Source organism: Solanum lycopersicum, chromosome 7 (assembly GCF_036512215.1).
Source record: "Solanum lycopersicum chromosome 7, SLM_r2.1".
NCBI classification, from domain to species: domain Eukaryota; kingdom Viridiplantae; phylum Streptophyta; class Magnoliopsida; order Solanales; family Solanaceae; genus Solanum; species Solanum lycopersicum.
The window spans coordinates 5,787,425-5,812,389 of NC_090806.1; the positions used below are offsets into that span (position 1 = coordinate 5,787,425).

Below are 24,965 nucleotides of genomic sequence, written 5' to 3' on the forward strand. Positions count from 1 at the left end.
TTATTTGTCCTTGTATATTTATTAAGAAAACAACATTGGGATTTGTTATTCTTGTTGTTTATGTTGATGACATTAATCTCATTGGAACTCCAGTAGAGGTTCATAAGGCAGTTGAATATCTAAAGAAAGAATTTGAGATGAAAGACCTTGGTAAGACAAAAATTTGTCTTGGACTACAAATAGAATATTTAGTAGACGGGGTCTTTATCCATCAATCTGCCTATACTAAGAAAATCTTGAAACGATTTTACATGGACAAAGCACATTCATTAAGTACTCCAATGGTTGTCCGATCACTTGAAGTGAGTAAGGATCCATTCTGATCTCAAGAAGAGAATGAGGAACCTCTTGGTCCAGAAGTACCTTATCTTAGTGCAATTGGGGCACTTATGTATCTTGCTAATGCTACGAGACCTTACATAGCATTTTCAGTTAAATTGTTAGCAAGATATAGTTCTTCCCCATACACGAAGACATTGGAATGCAGTTAAACATACATTGCGATATCTAAGGGGAACTAGTGATATGGGTCTGTTTTATACTAACAAAGATAGTGCAGATCTTCTTGGTCATGCTGATGCAGGTTACTTATCTGACCCACATAAAGCTCGATCACAAACAGGCTCTCTGTTCACATATGGAGGTACTGCTATATCATGGCGATCTACGAAGCAGTCTATTGTCGCTACTTCTTCAAATCATGCTGAGATAATAGTCATTCATGAAGCAAGTAGAGAATGTGTATGGTTAAGATCAGTAATACATTTTATCAAAGAAAGATGTGGTTTGAAGTGTGACGTCAAGATACCCACAATACTCTTTGAAGACAATGTTGCATGCATAGCTCAATTAAAAGGAGGTTTTATAAAAGGAGATAGAACGAAACACATTTCACCAAAATTATTCTTCACACATGATCTCCAGAAGAATGGTGATATTGATGTGCGATAAATTCGTTCGAGTGATAATCCAGCAGATTTATTTATCAAATCTTTGCCGGCCTCAACTCTTGAGAAGATGGTTCACAAAATTGGAATGCGAAAACTTAACCATCTGAATCGTGATTTTTATCAGGGGGAGTAAAATACGCACTGTACTCTTTTTTCCTTAGTCTAGGTTTTGTCCCACTGGGTTTTCCTAGAAAGGTTTTTAATGAGGCAGCAAATAATGCGTATCAAAAGATATGTGTACTCTTTTTCCTTCACTAGAATTTTTTTTCACAGGTTTTTTTTAGTAAGGTTTAACGAGGCACAATATTTATGGACATCCAAGGAGAAGTGTTATAAATCTATTGATTAAGTGGATAGTCCATAAATTAGTACATGAACAACCATTCATATTCACTAGGTTATATGAACCTTTTTGGATAAGAATGTATCTATTTATTATGATACTTAATGTGGCTTCACACAAGACCACGGCTGATTTGACACGCTCTTTTTAAAAAATAGTAAATAAAATAAAAATATTTATTTTTAATTATTATAAATCGTTTCACTGAGAAATGAATTTTAAATAATAATACCTAAAAATAAGAATTTATTAAATTTTTAAAATGGAATAAACAAAAACAATCAATTAAACAAGTAAAGATAGAAGAAAAAAATACTATCTCAAAGGGCTGATTTTAACAACTAGGTGTGCTATCTTTTTTGGTTGACAAAAGCTATGGAATTTCTATACAGTTTTCCCTTTCCTTTTTTCTTTTCTTATTTTATAATTCCACACATAACAAAATAGTCAAATTTATAAAGTTGTAGTATGAGTTGGTGAACAAACAAGTCCATGCTATTTCCTTTTAAGCATCTTGATTTATGTCAATGACATTGTTGTTTGATGAAAATCGATACTAAGTCGAAATATTCACGTTGAAGTGTGTGACTGTTATTTAAATATATTAGAGTTATTGTTTACAATGTGATTTTGTGAATTGAAGCAAAGTGAATGATGTTTAGTTCATTTGAGTATAGCTATAGTGATCCCATAGCGAGACGCCTCCCACTATAGTGAGATTGACAAAAGTTTTGCAACCTAAACTTCAGAAAAATGTCATTTGTACAATACAAGCTCTCCCTTGACGTTTCGAGTTCGACGCATACTTTTCATTTCAAATTCAATTTCAGAAGTTTTAAATTCAATTTCAAAAGGCTTTATGGACTCCTTAATGTCTTGACTACAAGAATATACCAACCAAAACTCATAATTAAAGTATATCTATTCTCGGATGGTCCTAGACCTCACCTAGCCCAGATTTCATCCGAGACTGTCCTAGCCAATAAAGTTTAAGTCACTATTCAGAAGATTTTATGACCCAAATTCTTTTCCTATCAATGTATTCATTATGATTAGGTCAGACCGTTACAATATCAAAGTTAAGATTATATGTATTAGAGGAGAGAGATTTTTTATGCTCGAAACAAATGAGAAGAAATTTGAAATTTTTGAATCAATGACACGATAGATAAATATATACGTGATTTACTCCTAGTTGATGTTTTTGATCTACATATATTCAATATTTAGATACAGTAAAATGTATATGTTCAGTATGATGTATCCTAGATAAATATATCTAAACGCTCCTGATATATGCATCTTTAGATTAATATATGGCAGAAATTAAAGACATATTCAAAATACACAACTAATTGTCCAATTTCATTTTTTTAAAATATTACATTTTCAATGTCTAATTTATCTGGACCCATAAAAATTAAACTAGGCCATCTTAATTAATGCATCACCATTGACTTTCAACATGCATCAAACGTTTAATTTTCATCACAAATATATAACTCAAGAAACAACAATTTTTCTTCATATATTTACAAAAAATAAAACCATTGAAAGGGCTACAAATTTTCAGAATAACCTATATGCGATTAACAAAAGTTCAAATGAAATTTGTATAAATCAAAGTACTAACCATCATCTTTTAAAGAGACTTCACAACACAACTAGAATAGTTACAAAGAAATATTGATGAGAATACAAAAGTTAAGATTTTTCATCATGAGCTATATAAACTTCACGCCTTCTAAATTTTTCTCTTGTAGATCAGACTCACTTCTGCGATTAAACGATCTTTCTCTAATAGTATCCAAAATCGGTTCCCACTTTGGTGACTTTGTTGACATTCTTTGTTCCATACCATAGGTTATAAGTCGTCCTTTCTCTGATTCAACCCATTTACCCTCGTCTGAAAATCGATTAGGGCTACTAGTAGGTGAGTCCCAAACTCGTTGGCTAGTAGTACCATTCGACGATTTTTTCTTCCTTGGCTTGTCCTTATTATAGACCATGGTTTTTTTGGCTATGCCACTAAGTCTTTTAGCAATTGGAGCCAAATCAATAGGAGATACACATGATTGAAAAGTTGAATGAGGTAATAAGAAGTAAATATTGCCTTGTTGCAACATGTAATCAAGATTTAGAGGTTGTAAACAAGTGGATAAAAGTTGAGATTGAGTGAAAATAAAGTGTTTTTTGGTTTTTCCCATGACTTCACTAACACTTATAGGATGATCAAAATCTTCTACATAGCCATTCAAATGCACCACTCTAATTATCTTGAGTTTATCAGAGTGTCCAATTTTGAAAGAGAAACAACAATACATTTTTTTTTCTTGGTTTTGAGATAGATGATAATTGGCCAATTATATATATATGTTGGACTTTGAAAATCTTAGGTTTATCTAATAAATAAATAAAATCCAAATCAGCCTATTAGGCTAGTTGCCCAATTGGAGAATTAAAAAAATATACACCCACATGTACCTACTTTTGAATGTGTCATAACCGTGGGAATTGGGGGACTCAAAGAAAGCATGAATAACACACTACATCAAATTTAAAAAAATAAATTAATATCGTTACGTAATATTGGATGCAATGACACTAAATACGATAATAATTGCTTCTTAAAAAAGTTTTTTCGTACGATGTTCGATATTTTTATTAGGTATTGACAAAAATTGAATCGGTACCAGCAATATGAAGTCATAAAATAGCACGTTTTGCCTTTTGAATGAGATACGATTTTATTTCTTTTATCCATCAAATTGTGTTATATTTAATTTTTGTTCTTTTCTAATAAAAAATATATATTTATTACTAGAGACATAAATTAAATTTTAGGAATTACATTGTTTTAATTTAAAATTAGAAAAGGGAGTAATATACTTACCATTTTGTCTTATCCTTGTAAGTTGATTATTATTTGTTTAATTGTTTTTTTTTTTGAATGTTTTGATGATATACTGATTAATTTTCTATTAACATAAAAATAATTTATATCTATTAGGATATTTATAAGTATTCCAACAATGTAGCTTTCATACACCATTAAAGTCTTTTAGTCTCGTGTGAAAGTCTAACGCCGCCTCATCCTAATTAATTATAATCATTATAATACTATTTTATTTATTTTTTCTATAATTATCGTGTTAAGTTTTCGAGTTTGACCTAGACCTAATTGCAACATAAGCCAATAATAGATTATTTGAATTGAGTATTTATATCAAATTGTGTATAATATACTATAAATAGTAATTTAAATGTGTTTGATATGGTGGAAATTCAAACATTTTTCATTCTAAGTCATATTAAATTAGTTAAAGTTCTAAAAATATATTTATCTAAAAAAAAGACTCATTTGACGAAGCAGGAAAAACAGATTATAGAAATAGGATTGTTATCTAATTTGTATTACGAAAATGCTTAGAATATCAACTTTGAAGAATGGGTGGGGCTTACCTACTTTACGGTTTGATTGAATTTGAAAAATGTGATCATTTGCCTCTCAGGACCAACTGGATTCATTATTAAGGTTTTAACGGACGTTCACAAAAAATTTAATAAATAAATATGTCAGAATTTAGAATTATCAAAAATCATTGGACTATGCATTTGAAAATCCATAAAATGGGAGCTTACCTGCTTTGAGGCTCGTTAGAATTTGAAAATGTGTTTGTTTTTCCCTCAAGACCAACTGACTCCATTACTAAGGTCTTAATGGACTTCCACAAAAAAATTTGGCCAGGATCACCAAAAATCCATAGACTATATCAAACGAAAATCGACAAACTTAGGTTTATTTGTTTTGGGGCTCGTTTGAACTTTAAAATGAACTTATTTGCCCCTCGAGACCAAATGACTCCATTATTAAGGTCTAACAGACGAACATGAAAATTTTCGGCCAAAAACACATCAAAATTCAGGATCACCAAAAATTCATGAACTATAGCACACAAAAATTGACAAAATGGGGGTTTACCTACTGTGAGACTCGTTTGTACTTGAAAAATTTGTCTGTCTTCCCCTGGAGGCAAACTAGCTCTATTACTAAGGTCTTAACAAACGTTCATAAAAAATTTTGGCCATCAAAAATCCAGAATTTCGGATCACCAAGAATACATGGACTATAGTACACAAAAATCAGCAAAATAGGAATTTAACTATTTTGGGCTCGTTTAAACTTGAAAATGTGTCCATTTATCCCTCAGAACTAGCAAACTATTAATAAGGTCTTATTGAATGTACATGAAAAACTCCGAACAAAATTGAGCTGAAATTTGGATCACCAAACATTCATGGACTATGTCACAAGAAAATCAGCAAAATAGGAATTTACCACCTTTAGAGCTCGTTTCAACTTGAAAATGAACATGTTTGTCCCTCGGGACCAACTGACCTCATTAATAAGGTCATAATAGACGTCCATAAAATTTTCAGCCAAAAACACATTGAAATTGCGAATCACTAAAAATACATGAAGTATAACACACGAAAATTGACAAAATGGAGATTTACCTATTTTTGGACTCGTTTGAATTTAAAATGTTTCTATTTGCTCTTCATGACCTATTGGTTCATTACTAAGATCTTAACGGACATCCGTGAAAAATTCCAATCACAAAAAATGCTAAAATTTTGGATCACAAAAAATTCATGGACTTTAGCACACAAAAACCAAAAAAATGAGGGTTTACCTACTTAGGGACTTGTTTGAACTTGAAAATATGCTTGTTTGCCCCTCGGTACCAACTGGCTCCATTACTTCTTAACAGACTTCCACGAAAATTTTGATTAAAAATATGTTGGAATTCTAGTTCAGCAAAAATTTATGACTACAACACACGAAAATCAATAAAATGGGGGTTCACCTACTTTGGTGCTCGTTTGAACTTGAAAATGCACTTGTTTTCACCTCAAGACCGATTGGCTCCATTATTAAGGTATTAACGAACGTCCATGAAAAATTTCAGCAAAAAAACATGCTTGAATTCTGGACGACCAAAAAATCATGGTATAACACACAAAAATTGGCAAAATAGGGGTTTACCTGCTTTAGGTTGTGTTTGAACTTCAAAATGTGTCTGTTTGCCTTTTGGGACCAATTGACTACATTACTAAGGTTTTAATAGACATCAATGAATTATTATTTTTTTTGCAAAAAATAGGCCGAAATTCGTATCTCCAAAAATTCACGAATTATAGCACATGAAAATTAGCAAGATAAGGGTTAACCTGATTTTGGGCTCTTTTGAACTTGAAAATGTGTTTGTTTGCCCCTCAAGACCAACTGGCTCCATTACTAAGGTCTTAAGGGACATTCATGAAAATTTCAACAAAAAACACACCAAAATTTTGGATCACCAAAAATTCATGGACTATGCACACGTAAATCAGCAAAATGAGAGTTTACCTACTTTAGGGCTCGTTAACTTGAAAATTGCATGTTTTCCCCTCAGTACTAACTATATCCATTACTAAGGTTTTTAACGGACGTACATGAAAAAGGTCAGTCGAAAAAAGGCCAAAATTTTAAATTACCAAAAATCTATTGACTATAGCACACGAAAATCGGCAAAATGAGAGTTTGCTTACTTTGGGTTTTGTTTGAACTTGAAACTGTGCATGTTTCCCCATCAAGACCAAATGACTTCATTAATAAAGTCTTAAGGTACGTCCATGAAAAATTTCGATCCAAAATATGCTGAAATTGTGGATCCCCAAATATTCACGAACCATAGCACATGAAAATTGATAAATGAGAGTTTATCTGCTTTGGGGATTGTTTGAACTTGAAAATGTGTTGATATTCCCCCGGGATCAAATGACTCCATTAGTAAGGTCTTAATTAACGTCCACAAAATATTTCGGTCCAATACACGCCGAAATTTCATATCACAAAAAATTCATATACTATAGCACATGAAAATCGACAAACTTGGGGTTTACCTGCTTTGGGCTCATTTGAAATTGAAAAATTAGTTAATTCGCTACTCGGGACCAACTGTCTCCATAACAAAGGTCTTAACAGTTCTTGAAAACATTTTACCAAAAATACACCAGAAATCTTGAATCTTCGAAAATCCATGGACTATAGAAAATAAAAATCGGTAAAATGGGGGTTTACTTACTTTGAGGCTCTTTTGAACTTGAAAATGTGCTCGTTTGTCCCTCAGGACCAACTAGATTCATTACTAAGGTTTTAACGAATGTCAATGAAAATCTTTGGCCACAAAACAATGTTGAAATTTTGAATCACAAAAAATTTATGTGCTATAGCACATAAAAATTGACAAAATTGGATTCAACTATTTGTGCACATTGTAACATGAAATTGCGCATGTTTTCCCCTCGGAAAGGTCTTGACGATTGTATATAAAAAATTTCGAACAAAAATACATCAAACTTTGATTGATCAAAAATTTATGCACGAGAAAATTGATAAAATAAGGGTTTACTTGCTTTGAGGCTAGTTTGAACTTGAAAGTGCATTTGTTTTCGCCTCGGAACCAACTGGCTCCATTACTAAGGTTTTAATGGACATCCATGAAAAGTTTTGCCAGAAACATGCAGGAATGATGGATAACCAATAATTTATATATTATATAGCACACAAAAATTGGCAAGAAAGGGGTTGAGCTACTTTGGGTGTCATTTGAACTTAAAAATGTGCCCCGTATGTCCGTCTGAACCAACTGGCTCCATTACTGAGGTCTTAACGGACTTCCATGAAAACCTTCGATCAAAAACACTTTGAAATTTTGAATCACCAAAAATTCATGGACTATAGCACACGAATATCAACAAAATGTATGTTTACCTGCTTTAGGGATTGTTTGAATTTAAAAATGTGTTTGTTTGCCCCACGTGACCAAGTGAATTCATTACCAAAGTGTTAATCGATGGCCATAAAAAGTTTTACCAAAAGACGTTGGAATTTTGAATCACCAAAAATCAATGGACTATATAGCACACGAAATCAGCAAAATGAAGTTTTACCTGCATTATAGCTCGTTTGAACTTAAAAATGTTCATGTTTTCCCTCGGAACAAACTGGTTCCATTACTAAGGTCTTAACAGCTGTTCATGAAAAATTATAGACAAAAACATGTTGAAATTCTGGATAACAAAAAAATCATGGACTATATCACATGAAAATCATAAAAATGAGGATTTAACTACTTTGGGGCTCGTTTGAAAATGAAAATGCATCTGTTTTCCCCTCGGACCAATTGGATCCATTACTAAATTTTTAAATGGCATCCATGAAAAATTTTGACCAAAACATGTTTAAATTTCGGATCACCTAAAATCTATGGTTAAAAGCACACGAAAATCAGCAATATGAAATTTACCACTTTTGGGGCTTGTTTGAACTTGAAATGTGCATGTTTGCCCCTCAGAACCAACTACTTTATTATTAAGGTCTTAACAAATGTCTATAGTAAATTTTTGCCAAAAACACACCGAATTCTCGGATCACCAAAAATCCATGCTCATGAAAATTGGCAAAATGTGAGTTTACCTGCTTAAGGGCTCGTTTGAACTTTAAAATGTGGTCGTTTGAACCTCGAAACAACCTTTCTCTATTATTGATTATAGCACACAAAATCAGTAAAATGGGTTTATCTTATTTGAGATCGTTTCAACTTAATAATGCATTTGTTTTCCCTCTGGACGAACTCACTCAATTACTAAGCTCTTAAGGAAGGTCCATAAATTTTTTTGACTAAAAACACATTGGAATTCTGGATCATCAAAAATCCATGGACTATATTACAGGAAAATAAAAACAAAGTGGCTTACCTGCTTTGGAGATCGTTTAAACTTTAAAATGCACATGATTGTCCCTCGGGACCAACACACTCCATTGCTAAGGTCTTAACAAACTTCTATGAAAAACTTCACCCAAAAAGAAGTCAAAATTATGGATCACTAAAAATATATGGATTATAGCACATGAAAATTGACAAAATGAGAGTTTACATGTTTTGGGGCTCGGTTGAACTTTAAAATGTACATGTCTGCCTCTGGGAACCATTAGGTTCCATTATTATGATCTTAACGGACTTTCATAAAAATTTTGGCATAAAACACGCTGGAATTCAGGATCACCAATAATCTATGGACTATAGCACAAGAAAATTGGCAAAATATGGGGTTACCTGTTATGGGACTCGTTTGAACTTAAAAATGTGTATGTTTGCCTCTTGGGACCAACTGAATCCATTACTAAGGTCATAACATACCTCCATAAAATATCTCGACCAGAAACACGTCAAAATTTCAGATAACCAAAAATTCATGTACTATAGCATACAAAAAAACAGCAAAATACGAGTTTACCTGCTTTGCGACTCGTTTAAACTTGAAAATGTGCATGTTTGCCCCTCGAGACCAACAAGATCCATTAATAAGTTCTTAACAGACGTTCATGAAAAATTTCTGTCAAAAACACGCCGAAATTACGGATCACCAAAAATCCACAGATTATATCACTTAAAAATCGAAAAAATAGGGGTTTACTTGCTTTGGGGCTCGTTTCAACTCAAAAATGTGTCCGTCTTCCCTTCGTGAAAAACCAGCTTCATTACAAAGGTCTAAATGAACGTCCACGAAAATTTTCAACCATAAACATGCCAAAATTTGTGATCAGCAAAAATGCATGAAGTAGAGCACAGAAAATTGATAAAATAGCGGTTTACCTGCTTATTGACTCGTTTGAACTTGAAAATCCGTTTGTTATCCCATCAGGACCAACTTGATCTATTGCTAACATCATAGCAGACGTCCATTAAAAATATTGACCAAATAACATCGTATTTTTGAATCACCAAAATTTCATGGACATATACCCGCTTTGGGACTTGTTTGAACTTTAAAATGTGCATGTTTTCCCTCGGGATCAACTAGCTCCATTACTAAGGTCTTAAAGAATTTCTATGAAAAATTTCATCCACAAACACGCTAAAATTCTATATTACCAAATGTTAATGGACTATAACACACAAAAATCGACAAAAATGGGTTTTTTTTTGCTTTAGCGCTCGTTTGAACTTGAAATGCGTCTTTTTTCCCTAGGGACAACCTGAATCCATAATTGAGGTCTTAACTGACATCCATGAAAATTTTCGACAATAAACAAGTCAAAATTTTAGATTACCAAAAATTCATGAATTATAGCATACAAAAATAAGCAAAATGGAGGTTTACCAGTTTTGGGGCTTATTTAAACTTAAAAATGCGCTCGTTTGCCCCTCAAAACTAATTGGATCCATTACTAATGTCTCAACGGACGTCCATGAGAAATTTCAGGCAAAAACATGCCAGAATTACGTACCACCAAAAAACCATGGATTATACCACATGAGAATCGACAAATGGGGGTTTACCTGCTTTGGGAATCATTTGAATTTAAAAATGCACTCGTTTATCCCTCGTGACCAACTGGCTCCATTACTAAAGTCATTACGAGCGTGCATGAAAAATTACGCCCAATAACACGTTGAAATTCCAGATAACCAAAAATTCATGAACTATAGCACCAAAAAAGGTGGAAAGTAGGGGTTTACCTACTTTTGGGCTCGTTTGAACTTGAAAATGCGCTCGATTTTCACTCGGGACAAACTGCTCCATTACTAATATCTTAACGGACGTCCATGAATGTTTCGGCCAACAACACGCCAAAATTCCGAATCACCAAAAATCCATGGACTATAGCATATAAAAAATAAAAAAAAAAAGGGGGCTTACCTGCTTTGGGGCTCGTTTGAACTTTAAAATGCGCTTGATTGACCCTCGGGACCAACACTCTCCATTTCTAAGGTCTTAATGAACTTCTATGAAAAACTTTGACCAAAAAGACGCCAGAGTTCTAGATCACCAAAAATTCATAGTCTAAGCACACAGAAATAGACAAAATAAGGATTTACCTGCTTTGAGTTCGTTTGACCTTGAAAATCATTCGTCTTGCCCTCGAGGCCAACTGGCTCCATTAATAAGGTCTTAACAGACGTCTATGAAAATTTTTAGTTATAAACATGCTGCAATTTTGCACCAAGAATGTATGGACTATAGCACACGAAAATCAGCAAAATGGGGGTTTACCCGATTTGGTGCTCGTTTGAACTTAAAAATGTGCATGTTTGGCCTCGAGTCCAACTAGATCCACTACTGAGGTCTTAACGGACGTCCATAAAAATTTTCAGCCAAAAACACACCAAAATTCAAAAAATTGAAGGACTAAGCACACGAAAATCAGCAAAATGGGGATTTACCTGTTTTGGGGCTCATTTAAACTTGAAAATATGCTCGTTTTCCCCTCAGAACCAATTGGCTCCATTATTAAGGTCTTAATGGACGTCCATGCAAAATTTTGACCAAAAATATGTCAAAATTTTGGATCACCAAAAATCTACTGACTATAGCATATGAAAATCCAAAAATTAAGGGTTTACCTGTTTTGGGGGCTCGTATGAACTTGAAATACGCTCATTTTCTCCTCTTGACCAACTAGCTTTATTACTAAGGACTTAATGGATGTCCATGAAAAATTTCGATCAAAAACACGCCAGAATTCAGGATCACCAAAAATCCATGGACTATGGCGCACGAAAATCGATAAAATGAAAGTTTACCTGTTTTGAAGTTCGTTTGAAATTTATTGTGTAGTTATATCAATATAATATATAAAAAAAATAATTAGAGCTATTTATTTTAAATGTATATTAATGTTTGCCATATTTTGTAGTTTTTCCATAATTTGTGCACCTTCGTGATAACAGTGTCATATTTTCCTTTTTGTTTCAATTTATATATTATCGAGAGTCAAATCATGAAGTTTTGACCATAAATTCAAACATAGAATCTTTAAGGTTTCTAAAATGAAATCTAGTATTGAAAACTACGTAAAAAGTATTATATGTTATAAGAATTAACAGTTCAAAAATTTAAGACATGAAAAAATCATGATCAAAGAAAACTCATATAATTTTTGAAATCCGAACAGATCCACATAAATGGGAGTAATTATTTTGCTTGTGCGACGAATATAATGTTATAAATTCTTTGTGTTCCATTTAATAATAGGTAATGATCTCTCCCGGAAAATATCACGATTATAAAGTGAGGAAAAAGGAAAGGAAGTTATACATTGATTATATACGAGGCAAGGAAAGGAAGTCCTTTGACACATATATATCGAATAACTCTGATCAACAAGAGGTTGATATGAAACGAATTCGTCTATTAACATTTTTTATGTACATGCTCAAATTTGAGTACTATCTTCTCACAACTTCACTTCGATCGATTGTTCAACCACACCCTTAAATACTACAAAGCTCAAAGTTTAGTTTTCTCTTATGGTTGTATAATTTAACCTATTCATAACAATATTCTTGTAAGAAACATAATATAAAATAATTTGAAAAGTCGGCTCCAAAAGAAATTAATCAATTTTGATGAATATTTCATACTAATCACCTGATTTTCTATCAAAATAACCGACTCCAACTGACTTGGGATATCGACGATATGGAAAAGAAATACAATGATATAGGTATATAAGAACTTTATAGGAATCTGAAATTTCTATTTGATTCAAAAAAATTAACCAAAAACCAAAATTTGACAGTTTCTTTAAACAAAGGGCCATATTTGCAACTTCTACACAAAGGTCAACAATACAAGTGCTGCAGTTAAATAAGTCCCCAAAAATTTTCTTAATCCCAATACTAAGATAAATATAACAAAAATAGCCCAAAACTGAAAAAAAGAGAGGGAAACTAAACATAAAATCACCTACCCCCAAAGGAAGCACGACGACTCGAGGCCAGTTGATTCAATGTTCCTCGGCTCTTAATACAGTCGCCCTTAACTGTGTTTGCCAGTAGCCCGCCCTAGCGCTCAAAAAATAAGCCTGGTTTTGGGGGCAGCACTCAAACTCGATCCTTCTGTAAAGAGGGGGGCGCTTTTTACAACACTGGAAGATACACAAGAAATGAGGATGAAGGGGGGTCGGATTGAATCGACCAAAGAATCAGTGTGGGGTGTTATCTACCCCCACTTAAATCGATGTATAATTGGGGTAAAGCTGCAACAAGCTATCTAGAGCTTCAGGTAAGAATTTTCTTGCAAACAAGTAACATGGTCGTTGATTTCCATTCCATTGACAAGGATTAATTTGAACTTCCTTCTGCAAATATGGAAATAACACGGTGCTTTCAGATAACATTAGGCTTACGAGTGAGAAAACGCAAGGAAATTGTCAAAATGAGTAATTGTTCGTACCCTAGCATCGCTTGTGACATGCACATTCTCTGAAATAGACTGCAGAAACAGCGAGATAAAGCATTAAATCATGTCATGGTTTCGATATGCCATATAGAATATCGTGATTAAACTTTATTTATCTCTGAAAAAGAAGTAACTACTGCAAATAACAGAGCTAATGCAAGCTCTAGAGTGATCAAGATTCTGCTCAATGACCAATGCTCATACGTAATACTGATGAAAGAAAAATCAAGTAAAACTTAAAGAGGGGGGCAACAGATGTATATAAACAACACAAGGAAAAACACAAAACCACTTTAGTATCACGCTGACGATAGAAACAGAAGGGAAGACGAGAAGCAATAAGAGAGAGGAGAACAAAGAGGCATAAAGTATAGAAGTCAAGGGAACTAAGCCTTAAATGAATTTTAGAAAAAGGGTGGCCAGGGGGTCGGGTTGGGGGTAGGAGTGAGAGGAGTAAGCCTTACAGTTATGTTTCTCATAAGTTCATATGTAATATCTTTTTGCACGTATGATTTTGGGTGCCATTTCCCTTCAGACCAATCAACATGTGTTACTGACCAATTCGAAATTCCAGTTGGATCAAACATCTGAAATTTAGAAAACACAAGAAAACAGTTAGTTTGAAAATGTTAAAACTTGAAAACAAGCTGGTGAAGAAAACTACTCACATGGAAAAAGGTTGGTAGATAGTGCTCATCAGAATAGCAGTTCCGATTACCCTCCATGTTTGGCTGTCGCATTAGAAACAGATGCGCCGTGATTAATGAAATCAATTTAAATTCACCAGCTAGACAAAACAAATAAAAGGAGCAAGAAGAAAAGAGAGCGGGAAATGGAATATAAGCATGTTTTGTTGTGCCTATCTATAGCGATCCCATGCGATCAACATTATTGTAGTTTCCAAATAGTGATATAAATAGAGTTAGAGAGAAACAAAAAGAAACTAGTTTAGAGGAAATAACATATGAATATTATTTGAAAAAGCAAAGTAGCTTTAAGAACACCTTAACACAGGAATAATGCTAGAGAACAAAAGTTTTTTGCTTCAAATCAAACGCTATAGGCAGATGCTTTAGATCTGATAAGCGACCTAGGTATGAGCATCTTAATGTTCTAATATTAAAAGGGGCAACCCTGACAATTCATGGGTTTTTGTGCTTAAAGCTCCCATAAACTCGGGCACATTTTCCTAGGATAGGTTTCAAATACAGGCATGCTTCAGTACCACTTGCATCTATTCAGGTCAAGTCTCACATTCAATAATTACAGTAATTTTAATGCAAATTTACTTCTTCCAAACAATGAACAGTGTGGGAAGACACAGCTTGATAATATAGTTAAAACGTCAGCGCATAGAGAAACACATCATATACATCGATAAATGAAATAAATAACCGTCAAAAGAAAGCTAATAGCATAATCACATCATAATCAGCCAAAGAATGATCAAGTAAAACCAACCCTGCAGTAGTCCCTGAATTTTCTGTAGTAGAGACTATCAGCCATAACTGCAAGGGCATGCTGTCGTTTCATTGTGAACCACTGTAGAAAATCAGAATTTAACCTATCAGAACAAGAAGACTGTAGAGGTGCAAAATGGCATATCAGGCTGTTATATAAGAAGTGCCATACAGCTATCCCAAATATTTGGCCATTCTAAGAGGCAAAAAGGAATTCTACCTATAGAATACTAACCAACTCATTGAACAATTTTTTTAGAAATGACCTCACTGAACACTTGCGGATTACCAAAGCAAACTATTCAGCATTTTTTTAACAAATTATTATTGGATCTCAAAGTTTTATCCTTCATGAAAAAGTGCAACCTCTGTATTACATAGACAAATAAGAGCTAACAGCAAAAGTTGTGTAAAAGGTACCTGTGCACCCTTTCGAAAATACTTCTTTTCAACTTCAGGTAACATATGTTCAGAATACCTTCCACTTCCATGAGGACCAGGATCCTCAAAGCTGAGAGAAGAAAGAAAAGAGCACTTCTTATTTATTGACGAAGAAAGAGCATTTTTCACTTTTATAACAGAAGGAATCATACTGTTCAAATGGGACAATGAATAAAAAGAAATGAGTAATAACAACTACAATTACAAGAAAGTTCAAATTTACTTTATGGTGATGGAAAGCCCAAGTACAATAATATTCTAAAGATGATTTGACATTGATATTAAAATATCATGGAGAACCATAAAGTATGACGACTATTTCACGACACAAGCATCAGCAGAATTGTCTTACCAGTCTACAAAACTGATATTTGTATACATCAGGTAGTTGTAGACGTAGTCAAAATCACGCAGGGGTATACAACTGCAAGTTGATAAGCAAAATGGTCAAAAATGACGTAGTGGCATAAATGCAAAGCAAAAGGCAAGACAGATCGTCAAATGTCAACCTGTCAGAAAGTAATACAAAATGCTGATTGTCAGTCTCTTTCAGCGCATATGCTAAAAGACGTCTCTCTGCATCAACCATAGAAATCTTTCCCCACACTACCTGCAGTGCAGAACGGCATACACCAAAACTCAGCCATACAGATGAAAATGATATAAATCTCCGACTTTAAATGACTAAATAGCAATAAATATGTTCTTATTTCCAAAAGATATGTTAATATGCTCTTCATTTGCCTCGACATAGCTGGTCAAATAGGTATGACAAGGGTGCAGTACTTCATAACGGTTCTTCACTTTAGCAAAAACTTAGTATACCCGTGCTGAATACATACACACAGCCGTACTTGATACGTACCCATTGAAATCCATGCAACACAAAATGATGGTTTAAATTTTAAAAAAGAAAATACTAGAAGAAAATACAGTAACTATAAGCAACAATAATTAGCATTACCAACAAACATTGCTGATTTGAGCTAATCAAAACTTAATCATCAAGGTCAATTCACACAACCCAAACACATGCCCCTAATAAAGGCAGTAGTCAGAGTCATATTTACTAATTCGCCACATGCAAAGAAAGGAGGAAGTGGACAACTTAGGCTACAAAAGTTCTAGACCCATTTAAATCCATAAAGGATAGATGTGTAATCCATTGCAAGCAATTAAATAAAGCAAACATAGTATGATGAAGGTGATGAGTAATAATGTCAATTCTCAATCATTCTTCTCAGACTGTGTTAAACAGTTAATCATTTGATCCCACAAATAACAGCCTGATTACACCACAAATAGCAAACAGCATAACCTTAGGAACTTTTTTATCGTTCAGTTTTTTCTTTCAGTTACTTGGGATTTCAGTGCAGGTGTCATCCCAAACAAATAGCCACAGATAGAATCATCGACGATGTCAAGGTCAAATATAACAAGGCCAAAAAAATCAGTTCAATTGCTTCAGGAGAACAAACTCTATTTATTCAGAAACAATACATGGAAAAATTCAAGCGAAAAATTTGAGAAACAGTATCACATTGGTGGTAACAATTTGTGTATCAGAAACAATACATGGACCAACTTCAAGCAATAAATCTGAAATACAGCACCCCAGTAGAAGAAATGGAAAAAATAAGAAGCAGTATCACAAACCTTGTCACTACGGATTTCCCGATTGACGAAATAACGGCTAAAATGTACAGGTTTGTCCTTAGAAGCATGTACATAGACAGAAAATTTTCCTTCATGTCCCTGAAAACATAATAGTTTAATTAAACCAGCAATAGAGAAAGCAGAAATGCTAGACAGTTCCAGCTAGTTCTTTTATCAGTAAGTTCAATTTATTAACAAAAAGGAGGCAAGCACTTTACAAAATAGGAAGTCACCCTTCACAAATCATGCTAGTTAAGGATCTATTGAATACCCAGAAAGCATTAGATTTACACAAACTAGTAGCCACTGAGTTAACCTGATAATCATCAGTTCAACTACATAGGAAGACAGAACCTTTTTCTTTTGATACGCAAGTCAGAAGACAAAACCTTAAATTGAGATCGCTAAACATTAACCTATACAATTTAGCACCCGGATCATGTATCCGTATTTCATTGAGGAATCCCTTACATAATCTGTAGAGAGACAATAACAAGAATAATTTACTTGCATCTATAATAGGGGCAGCAGGAGTTAATGAATCAAATTATTGCAGCAAACCAACATTAAAAGGAACAGACTGGAACTTCCGCAATAATAAGAAAAACAAACCTGAAAAAATCTGTCCCAGAGTTTTTCGAATGGCAATGCACCAGGTATCAAGAACATAAATGCTATTTTGGGGTTCTCTGGTACGACTGGGGGTGTGTTCAGAATTTCATTAGTTACAACATGGGAGGCAAGCTCTTCATCTGTCAATTCTCTGGCAGGAGCCGGTGGAAGCCAATCAGAAAGCCCCTTGCAGCCATTCAATGAGAATACATAACAAGCACCAGAACCTTGAGGGGGGTAAACGTAAGCACAAATTAGGAACAAGCTAACTAAAGAAACCAACACGATTATCCATGTAGGTTTCTTTAACTGAGCACGCTGGCGAGGTGCAGACAATATTTGCATCTCCTTCATGCCTAAACGCCACCCCTGAGATGTCTTCATCTAGAATATACACATCAGCAACCGAAGAACATCAAAAACTAGACCCCTTGACCAAATCTCTAAGAACAATAACCCAGTGCACTGCCTTTTCTTTGAGCAATATTTGGGAATCAATGAGCACAAACACAAAGCTGTAAGAGGATGAAAATTCAACAATAAGGAGTAGTTAGCATTGAATCAATATCTAGCTTCAGATGTTCTCGTAAAGAACAATCCTTAATCCTTTTAACGGAAATTTAACTCCAAATATATCATGTGGATGCAGTACAATGCTTCTGTATCTAAAGAAAACTAAGGATTTACTCACACTTCCCATACTAGATTCAGGTCCAGTTAAAACTACCAAAGAGCGAATAATGCACATACAACTTTTATCCAATGCGAATCACATATACATAAGTTGCACAAAATTTAGAAAATCAACCTTTCACATCAAACACAGCAGCAATAAGAATTCCATTCAACTTAATTAAGCATTTCTTTAACTCAAGATCCACATCAACAGAATTACAGTAAAACTATCCCAACCATACAGAATTCCAGGGAGGAGAAACCACAGAAACATGAAAATCAACTAACTAGATACACAAACAATTTGTCTAATGAGATCACATAAGAAACAACTAATTAAATACACAAACATAACAAATTATAGAGATTCCCCATGTTGCCCCAATCAACCTTAAATCAAGTCAAACCCATATATCTGACCTTCAAATCTATACCCACTCCCTCCACACCCCCACACCCCCAATTCATCAACTTCAAATCTCCATCACCATACACCACCATATCATACAAAAAAAATGCATAATCCCCACAACCCCATCAAAGCAAATTACTCTGAAATCATTTCAAGAATCCCAAAGTTTCCAATCAAAATTCAAACTTTAAAGAACCCCACATGATAGAATTACAAAAAAACACAACCCCACATAACATAATCAAAGAAAATCAAGAACCTAATACCTGAATGATACAAAGAAAAAAATATGTTCTTTTTCTTGTTTTTTCACTTGCTATCTATTGGTTCAAGAAGTTTCAAATCTTTGAATGGCAAAAAAGGATCTGTATTTCTTTGTTATGCATGTATTATAAAAAATATATATATATATATATATTTGGCTTGTGAGATCTAGGGCAAGCACAACAAAGCAAGTGGAACCAAACAGAAAAACAGCGAAGAGGGGGCTGCTTACTCTATACATACAATAATTATTAGTATTAGTATAATTATAAAATTATAAATCAAAATTACTATGTTTTATTATAGAAAGAAAAAGAAAAGAAAACATCATGTGTTGTTTTTTCCCTGTTTTTCTTGTGGGGCGGTGACTTTTTTATACTCTGATTTTTTTTTTTTATCTGAAGTCAATTTGATTCAAAATTTAATAAAATTAAATTAATATAATTTTAAATATTAATGAGAATTTGAAATTAAAAATGTATTAAAATATTTTTTTAATCTTATCATTTCAAGTGAGGCCAAGGGTTTGCCATGTTTGTTCATATTTCATTATGAAATTTTTTAAAAAAAAAACAGTTTTTATTTTTAAAGTGAAAAAAGCGATATTTAGTAATTGAAATTATGATTCGTCATTAATATCATTTGTAAGTAATTTGGAGTACTATTTTCAATTTAAAAAATTCTAAATTTTGAAATTTTATGATTAAATATTTTTTTAAATTGAAAAATGAAAATTAATTGACTAATGAAAAGTCTGTGTGTATGGATTTTGACCGTTTAGTTTAATTCTAAGGTCCAAAATACTAAGAATAATTCTTTTTTTCTTTTATTTTTCGTGAACTATTCACGCCGGCAATTATTGAAGAATTCGTATTTTTTTATTTTTTTTATGACAAGTCACATATTTGACTGGCGGTTGAAAATAATTATACTTGTTAATTAAATATATAAATTATCTAGATTTAAAAATATATATTTAATATATATTATGCATTAATATAAATTTTCATATTCATTTTTGATCGCTTTCGATTAGATAAATTATCTAAAAAGTTAATCCATATAAAAATATCAATATAGATTATTCGTCTAGTTAGCCCCAACTATTTGAATAAAATTGATTGATTGACTTATATGTTGATTTGTTTTTAAAAATAATATTTTACATGCAAACAATGTTGCTAATTTTTATTTTATTTTTAGAACAAGTTGCAAATTTTCAAACTATAAAAAAGACTTAACTAAATCAAACCATCCCTCTCTCCTAGCTTCTCCTATTTGATTTTAAATTTTTAAAGTTGTAATTATTAAAAATTAAAATTGTATTGAGAAATATGCTTTTTTACACATTTTGTAGAATGATGATTGTGAGTAAAAGTCTCAAAAATTCAAACATGAGTCCGTTTTTTGGATATTTGAAAATATTTAAAAATTTACTTAGAATTGAATATCAGATACTCAAAATCTGACAAAAATTATAATTGAATAAATATTTGAATATATATTCTCAAAATTTATGATTAACGCTAGTTTACAATTTTCCTCTCTTTTCTCCCCTCTATCTCGTATACTTTACAGAGAAAATAAGTGGACGTAAGAATTGTAAAAAAAAAACATATTTATTTTCAAATTGAAAATAGTATTTGAAAAATAGAGTTTGGCATGAGATGAGTATAAATTTAAATTTAAATTGTTTTTAACCTATGAATAAATAGGAGTGAAAATTAAAATAATTTATATACTAGTTGCATACTCAATGTGAAAAATATATAACTAATACTCATTGGACAAATGGCATCTATAGTGAAGTGGATTGCTTTATCCTTTTTATCTCAATGTTTTTATCCTTGTCAAAATAATTGTGCTTCAACACATGAGTGCTTTGTTATTATTTAGTTGCTTTATTTACATCATACAAATGACAATTATTTAATCAGGTTTTTTTTTTCGATATTAAATTTTTCTATCTATTAATTATCTATCATCAAATTTTGTTCATAAACACAAGAGTTGAGCTGGAAAATCAAACTATGAACTACATTTTCAATTCTAGATGGAGCTCTAATACAAATTACAAGAGATCCCGATCGGTGATTACTAATTAAAAAAATTGTTATTTCATTTAATAGTTGAATTTGTAGAAAAAGATTAAAGAAAAGTGGATTAAGATTGATTAAGCTCATTTTCTTTGATTATAATGTCAAGATTGTAATATTATACAAGTAAATAATATTCTAAAAGAAAGTGAAAGGTGAGGTTTTAAGGCTTCTCGTATGAAAAAAATACTCAATGTGAAATGATGATATGATTGGGCAATAAAAAGGATATTTTATAGCATGTCTCAATATTTTGACGCTATATAAATTTGGATCGAGTGATGTCCTACTTGTTCATATGTGTTACGATTCATTTTCAAGTGTAGGAAGTGTATCAGATGTGGTTTAAGGTCATAAGGGACCTCTAGCACTAACTCGAGTTCAAGCCTTCCTACCTACTAAGTTTTTTTCACATTATTTTATGAAAGGGACAACTTTAAACAACTATATTTTTCTGCATGTAAAGAATTAAGTGTTTTGTTACCTATCAAAATGAAGGTCTATGTGTCTTCTTTTCAATGCCACAAAGTTTACATCAATCCGAGTTCAAAGTAAAATGTTATAATAGTTTTATAAGGGATATTTTCAGCAAAGTCTTCCCTTACTGAATTTTACAAGTCTCATTTACGGGTCATAAATTATTGAGTCCAGAGCCTAAAGGATGAAAAATGTTAACAAAATTTACAAAACGGTATATGAAAATATGTTTTTACCAAAACAGTAAAATCATTGAGGAAGCAGCGATTTTTATAGCCGGAGTTTTGGATAGTAGCAATTTGTACATTTGCATTTTAAAAAAAAATTAAAACAAATCGCCGCACTTACAGCGATTTACATAGTTTTTTTTTTAATTTTAAAAAAAATTGCTGCAAAAACAGCGATTTACCTAAAAAAAAATTCAATGAAAATTCTCTTTTAAAAAGTCTCTTACATTTACACCAAAACTAGATAAAATTAAAACAAATCGCCGCACTTACAGCGATTTACATAGTTTTTTTTTTAATTTTAAAAAAAATTGCTGCAAAAACAGCGATTTACCTAAAAAAAAATTCAATGAAAATTCTCTTTTAAAAAGTCTCTTACATTTACACCAAAACTAGATAAAAGTCTACTTTTTTTTTCTTCTAATAATATAAAACTAGCATGAAAAAAAAATAATTTTGTATAAATTTTGTTTGACCTATTTCATTTTTTAATCTATTTGAACAAAGAATGACTTTTTTCCTTTAGTAACTCCGTATCTTATTTATTTCATCCCCACTTACTTAAAAAAATAAAAAAATAAAAATTAGGCGATTTATGTAAATATTATGTATATTTTTTAAAAGAAAATTTTAAAAAAATATTATGTAAATCGCTGTAAATGCAGTTAATTTTTTTTTTTAAAAAAAATACAAATGTATTAATAGCCGCTATAGTGGCGATTTTCCAAAACTCCAGCGAAAAAATCGCTGCTTTCTCAGCGATTTTACCGTTTTGATAAAAAAATATTTTTATATACCATTTTGGAAATTTTGTTAACATTTTTCACCCTTTAGGCTGCGGACTCATAAATTGTTGTACAGATAGTAAATGAAACTCGTAAAAACCAACATTAAAAATGGATTTTTTGACTTTATTTTCACAAATTCAACTACAGATCGTAAATTCAACTCCGGACTATAATTTAACCTGGTAAATAAAATCCTTGATTTTTTCTATGTTTAATATATTACATGAACCTTTTTAGCTAAGAGTTATTTGAAAATCTTATTCTATGCATTATTTTCATGAGTAAAGTGAATTTCAAGTCTTAAAGCATTATCTTAAAAAGAATTTCAGAAAATCGTAAATTGCTCCGAATGTTTTATTTTCATAAAATAAAAAGATAATTAGCTTTGAAGAAAACATATTTTAGGTTAAAAAAGGTACAATCAATTTTTTATGAAAATATAGTCCTTTAAAGAAAAATCAATGCAATTCTAAAAAAAATATTTTTGAATATTAATTCAACATTAAAACTATCAATTTTTCCTTACGTAAATAGAATATCATACCATTGGTGAGCATTATTATATTAATATTATTACCATGCCCTACATAGTAATAATTTATAAAATTCAAATATGCATTAAATGAGAATCCATAAATGTTTATGGGGATGGGGATTAATGTTGCCAAATCTGTTGAAGTTATTTTGTATAATCAGGTGCCAAAAATAATCTATCTTAATTTTTTTGGTGCAAAATAAAAAGTAAAATATACACATCATTCTATTTATAAAACTTTATTATTGACTAAACTTTTAGTCATTGATTAAAAAAAAAAAAACTTGACACTAGCTAATATAAATGTTCGATTATATAATATTTCATGATAGATAAATTTTCAATATGAAATATTTTCTTGTAAATAGTTTACACTCAATGGTATTTAGATTAATTAAATTAATAAATATTAAATACTAGATGATTATGTAAATATATACTATAGCAAATCATCCATTTAATGGCAATAAATCATTGCCTCAAAAATATCAATAATAATTGAGTTAATGTTATTATATGTAGCGTTAGCTAAGCTAAAATTTTTAGAGACAATTATACATAATTATGATTATAAATATTACATTATATTAATATCATATAATATATTATAGCAATAATTATATTATGTAACATATTCTTTTTCGGTCTGTTCTCAAAAAAAATTAGCTTATTATAATTTTTTTTAAAAAAGTAATTTTAAAAAAGATGACCCTTAATAAAATGATTTGCAATTAAATAATACTAAAGAATAATTTTAAATCACAAAGTTTTAAAAATATTATATTAAAATTAAATAATATCACATAAAATGAAGCAAAAAATTCATTTATTTTCCTTAATATTGGAGAGAGGTCTTCAAATTATTTTGTTTTGTCTAATCTCGTTTTCCACAATTATTTCCGACAAGTGAGAGGTGGGCAGACACTATTGCTTCATATCTTGAGGCAAATAAATCTAACCACAAAATGAAAACAAAAAAAAGAGTAAAATAGAGTGCATTCTCGATCGTCTTTAATTTACATAACACATTTTTTAAAAAAAAATCATCTAAAGACGGTAGTGAGATTTCTGTTATTATATATATTTAAAATGGGGTAACTCTGAAAAGAAAATTACTCTTTGATGAAAGTTAGGATTTTTTGTCTTGGCAAACTATTTAACAAAATCTAATTGTTGGATTTTTAATAAGAATTATGAAAAGAAAGCTTTAAGGTGCAATTTTTATTACTATATATTTAATTTAGGTGTAATTTTTTTGTGAATCTATGTATTTGTGTGTAGAGGTGTGCAGTATTTGGATTAAACTGAAAAATCAAATTGAATTTTAATTTGGATTGGTTTTTTGGATTTTTGGTTTGGTTTTGGATTTATAATTTACTTTGTTGGTTTTTTTATTTGGTTTCGATTTTAGAAAGAAAAAAAAACAAACTGAAATATATATATATATATATATATATATATATATATATATAATATTTTTTAAATTGCAAATACTTTTGTTATGTTTCTAATTATTGACATAACCGATTAACAAAACCGAAAAAATGCAAACCAACAAAAAGAAAAACCAAACCAAACTGAATTTATTTTGGTTTAGATTGGGTTACACTTCTGCAAAACCAAAAACCAAAAATCCAAACCGAATAGTTGTAACGACCTGTTTAGTCGTTTTGAGCAACAGACTTCGATTCTGGAAAAATTGGCAAAGACAACGGGCCCCACGACGGACCGT

General features: G+C 31.6%; 1 protein-coding gene across 2 annotated transcripts; it reads right to left on the bottom strand.

Moving 5' to 3' along the window:
• Positions 1-12,865: 12,865 nt before the first annotated feature.
• Positions 12,866-19,471, bottom strand: LOC101263427 (glycosyltransferase BC10). Of its 2 annotated transcripts, XM_004242782.5 has the most exons (11): positions 19,113-19,471; positions 17,760-18,274; positions 17,148-17,246; positions 16,001-16,101; positions 15,844-15,915; positions 15,471-15,561; positions 15,052-15,132; positions 14,259-14,321; positions 14,055-14,177; positions 13,585-13,623; positions 12,866-13,489 (listed from the first exon to the last, which is right to left on the bottom strand). In XM_004242782.5, exons 2-11 carry the CDS (start codon positions 18,141-18,143, stop codon positions 13,361-13,363), a joined length of 1,182 nt encoding a protein of 393 aa, XP_004242830.2. In that variant the 5' UTR covers positions 18,144-18,274; positions 19,113-19,471; the 3' UTR covers positions 12,866-13,360. The 2 variants fall into 2 exon arrangements, with proteins under 2 accessions (XP_004242830.2, XP_019070471.2); XM_019214926.3 differs by lacking the exon at positions 15,052-15,132 and having other exon boundaries at positions 19,113-19,374.
• Between the last annotated feature and the right edge of the window lie 5,494 nt (positions 19,472-24,965).